Source organism: Perkinsus marinus, assembly GCF_000006405.1.
Source record: "Perkinsus marinus ATCC 50983 genomic scaffold scf_1104296933820, whole genome shotgun sequence".
In the NCBI taxonomy this organism is placed as follows: domain Eukaryota; phylum Perkinsozoa; order Perkinsida; family Perkinsidae; genus Perkinsus; species Perkinsus marinus.
In genome coordinates this window covers 15,747-20,298 of record NW_003215049.1, presented here as the reverse complement: position 1 = coordinate 20,298, position 4,552 = coordinate 15,747, and the positions used below count along the sequence as shown (strand labels likewise).

The 4,552-nt window shown below is 42.6% G+C and overlaps 2 protein-coding genes across 2 annotated transcripts; one reads left to right on the top strand and one right to left on the bottom strand.

The window, feature by feature from the left end:
• Positions 1–84: 84 nt before the first annotated feature.
• On the bottom strand, positions 85–994 carry Pmar_PMAR008148 (protein disulfide isomerase, putative; the record flags this gene model as incomplete). The annotated part of the gene is made up of 6 exons (XM_002785140.1): positions 85–184; positions 232–372; positions 448–554; positions 602–694; positions 742–843; positions 896–994. The coding sequence occupies 6 exons, from the start codon at positions 992–994 to the stop codon at positions 85–87; spliced, it is 642 nt and encodes a 213-aa protein (XP_002785186.1).
• Positions 995–2,018: 1,024 nt separating this feature from the next.
• Pmar_PMAR008147 (EH-domain-containing protein, putative) lies at positions 2,019–4,357 on the top strand (the record flags this gene model as incomplete). The annotated part of the gene is made up of 15 exons (XM_002785139.1): positions 2,019–2,140; positions 2,197–2,271; positions 2,319–2,408; positions 2,458–2,513; positions 2,561–2,648; positions 2,695–2,795; positions 2,843–2,994; positions 3,061–3,135; positions 3,181–3,341; positions 3,377–3,524; positions 3,575–3,644; positions 3,694–3,880; positions 4,009–4,094; positions 4,143–4,279; positions 4,328–4,357. The coding sequence occupies 15 exons, from the start codon at positions 2,019–2,021 to the stop codon at positions 4,355–4,357; spliced, it is 1,578 nt and encodes a 525-aa protein (XP_002785185.1).
• Between the last annotated feature and the right edge of the window lie 195 nt (positions 4,358–4,552).

Below are 4,552 nucleotides of genomic sequence, written 5' to 3'. Positions count from 1 at the left end.
AGAGTAGGATGATGGCAGGGAATCCAGCGGGTCTACTGCTTATTTTACTGACAATACACCGATGGTCCCAGTGAGAGTAGTTACTTACCGTCTGTTGTATAGATGATCCACGATGTCCTCAGCTACCTGACCATATGCTATAGCGAAGAACACATCATCAAAGTGCCGTGTACAGTGTTTGAAACTACATACATAATGATGTACTTACAATGTACCGTTGTGTGCACTTACAATTCCCCATCTCGTTCATCATTAAAGAGGCCAATAGCAAGGAGAGGATTATTCTCGGCAAACTTCTCAAAGTCTCCTACGGACTCCATCACATGATCCTTATGAATAAAACGATTAACCCAATTAACGACTTTCGCAGCGCTGAGGGAATGAGCACTCAAGAGAGGTGAAATGACAGCTACTGGTAGTATCGCAGCATGCTACTATTACTACTACCATTTAGGATCAGCAACATCCATCTCGGTGAGAGGTAGTTGATGCTCTTGACTATCGATGAATAACTTCACTGTTGGATAGTACGGTATCTGGTGCCTTAAGATAGCCTGATATCATGAGCATTGCCTGATGCACATAGAACAGATGTGATTACATTAGGGTATTGTATACCATCGATCATACCAAACCTCATCGGGGGATCATGCATGGCAAGCTTCTCGACAGCATTATCGAAAAAAGGTTTGAACTAAGCATCGATATGATACAACTGAGTAGATCTAGTAATGTACTCACACTTCGACAATATGGGCAACCAGGTGCATAAAACATAACCAATGATAATCCACTCTTAGGGATATCATTATCCAGGTCTGACTCACTAAGCTGTCTTATCGTCTGAGGAATAAGACAAAGATGGATGAATGTAGTTAGAGATGACTGCCATTACTCCCTTTCCAGAATCCCCCCAGAGGGACCAAGCCCTCACATTGTGTTGTACACTTAGCTGTAGGAGGAGAAGAAGGAAAGTGGACGATATGATGGACATTGTGATGGGGATAGAAAACCTTGGCGAGGAAGATATTGATCACTGCTAGCCTCGTAACATCATGCCATCGTAGTTATGTTCCTCGAAACCGTGCAGTACACCTATAAATACACTGTAATAATGTAGTCCCAAAAGCTAAATAAATGTCCTTACTTATGTATGTGGAAACTTTCTACTAAAATGTATGGCGGTCACTCTCTTCGCTGAATAGATTTCGTATCGGTACAGTTTGCCATGTTATCGTAATGCTACCTTTACCATATCAATACCCCCAGTGTGGGCATAAACAAGGGAAGTAGGATAGTGGTCTTCCCAAGTACTACCATTCTTCTCACATCGGATACAGTCCATACAAGCTATATTGCAAGTTCATGATCCAGTAGTATAGGTGACTGGTCCTCGACATGAGTGGTTACTGAGCTACCATCTACCATACACATATCATCACAATGAGCAGATAACCCGATGTATGACCTAACCCGAGTACCCATCACCATTAGCATACAAATACATGCCCTATCTATCATTAACCTCAAGAGATAATGCATGACAGTATTCAACCATCGCATAAGTGTAACTAATCACCTACACCACATCTAGCTACTTACCTATGATACCTAGCACAACTGATATACACTTCAGAAGTCTCATTAACATCAGGCTCACATGATATACAGAATTGTGGCGTCTTGGAATGTATGCAATGATAGTATCCAAGTAGGACTGTATATTACACGGCGTCCCATCATCACATGTACAGCATCTCTTTGAAGGCTGCTTTTATACCATCCCCCCAACCTCTGCATTCAGGCATTTGCCGCTCATCGCACACTCCATTCCGTTTGCTGGACCACCGACGAAACGTATTCAGCGCGCGCCCGAAAATTGTATACGCTTCAGTAGAAGCAAGGTGTGAGCTTCTCCTCCTTCGTCCAGGAGCACTATGTGATAGAACACTCGTGATATATCATGGTATTTAATAGTTACTACCTGTTTTCTACATTTTATCCATCTCATCAACTAGATGCTTCGTTGGCTGAAGGCTGATAATGAGCGTTCTAAGAAGACAGAAACCTTCCGTAACATATCAGATGGATTGGAACAAATCTACAGGGATAAGTTGCTTCCTATAGAGGAATACTATGAGTAAGTATTATTGTCATGATAGTGACAGTCACCTGTCACCACCACTACCACCTCAGCTTCCATCGCTTCTATTCGGCTCCTCTTACTCCTGCTGACTTTACTGCTAAGCCTATGGTGATGCTTATAGGACAGTAATAACATCTATTGGGTTGGGGGGTGATGATAGTTATCATGACAGATATTCTACTGGTAAGACTACATTCATAAGGCATCTCCTAGAGAGGGATTATCCTGGTATGAGGATTGGACCAGAGCCCACTACCGACAAGTAATTTGACGTAATGTGTTCATACATTGGCTCATACCGTCGATCGTAGGTTCTGCTGCATTATGGATAGTAGCTCCTCAGGTGGAGGGGATCATGTTATACCTGGTACTATGATTACGAGTGGTAAGAACCATAATGATCCTTATCATCAGGCAATGCATTGGTAGTGGATCGGACACTACCATTCACACAACTCGGGCAGTTCGGCAACGGCTTCATGAATCGTTTTGAGGCATCGATGTGAGCCAGTAGCATGTTGGAAGGCTTGATAGTCGTTGCTATTCAGGATGGAGGGATCACCAGTTTTACAGGGTGTATCATTTATCGATACACCTGGCATATTATCAGGGGAAAAACAGAGGCTGCAGAGGGGTTATGATTTTGAAGGTCATTCTAAACCCTATCTACACTCCGAGGATTCTGTATCCTTCTAGGTGTGGTAAACTGGTTTGCTGATAGAGTCGATATGATACTGCTACTATTCGATGCTCATAAACTGGATATATCTGATGAATTCCGTCGATGCATTCTAGCATGTGGTCAGAATGAGAATAAGATTAGGATTGTTCTTAATAAAAGCGATATGGTAATATTGGATCATCTATATTCTGCCCTCCTTCAGCGGACGATGCCACTGGAAGTGTATGCTTAGGTAACTACTCAGCAGCTTATGCGGGTGTATGGTGCCCTTATGTGGTCACTTGGTAAGGTTATCAATACTCCTGAGGTAGTGGTCATGGTCATTTGGCTTATCATTTTACACATTGTTCAGACATCAAGAGTCTTCATCGGGTCGTTCTGGGATGAGAAGTTGAATAATGATGAACAACGGAGCCTATTCGAGAAGGAAGAGTCGGACCTATATGCAGATATAGCCAAGTTACCTGAAGAAGCTGCTCTCAGGAAACTAAATGATCTAATAAAACGTGCAAGGTAGTGATCATCACCATACACCCAGGCATACATAGTGATGCACCAATAATGCAGTTAGCTAAGACCCATGCCTGTCTGATGACATACATTAAACACGAGATGCCCTCTATGTTTGGGAAGAACTCGAAGAAGCGTGAGCTCATTGATCATCTAGATATGGTGTATGAGCAGTCTCAAGAAGTAGTAGTACTAGTATAGAAGGATAGTATTATTAATCTCATGTTAATAACTAGATACAACCTTCCTATGGTGACTTCCTTCAGTGGAATTATATGCGCAAAGAGTTAGCACATTACGATTTCAGTAATATATCGTCATGCTCGATGCGTGATGGCATCGAGTTGCTGCTCAGGTAAGATCAAGAAGGCTCGAAGCTTAGAGCATATTGATGAGGTGTTATCTGATGATATACCAGCATTACTCAAGATGATACCTAGAGAGCGTGATGATAAGGAATTACCAGATATCTTCAGAGGCGGCATTGCTAATGTAATAAGTACCATCTCTCTCTGTGTCATTCTAATACCATTCTCAGCCTGGTAAAGGGGAAGCATCTCCCTGGGCTGACGACTTCGGTGCTGCCACTTGGCTATCAGGCCCTCCAGATATATCAGAGTGAGGAGAAGCAGTGAACCATACCCGACTGTATGGGCGCTTATATCATTAGGTATATGACACTATTCGAGTCATGTGGTCCTGATCCAGTTGATGGTAAGCTGTCTGGTGCCCGAGCTAAGCAGGAGATGCTCAAGAGTAATGAATGTCCTATCACGTTCGAAATGGGAATATATTGACATTCAGGCAAACTTCCGTCTGGAGTATTGCACAGAATATGGAACTTAGCAGATGTAGATCGTGATGGGAAGTTGGATATCAACGAGTTTGCCCTGGCCATGCATTTCGTACGTATGCGTTTAGACGGCCACACACTGCCACATGTAATAACATATATGATGTTGATGTTGAATGAGTACTTATCCTTACAGGAGCTCCCAGAGAATATGGTGCCGAAGTAGAGTAAGCTCCAATACTGTGCGATCTATTGTTTCTTTCAAATTCCGAGATGATTTGCGTTTCGCCTCGCGATGACAAAACGAAGGAGAAATAGATCAGACCAATTGAGAATGATTTAAGTAGATAAGAGTTTCAGTTGATGTTATTCAACTCTACCCCAGTTTCCCGAAGATAGGCTGAATACTTCTCCTGCAAAC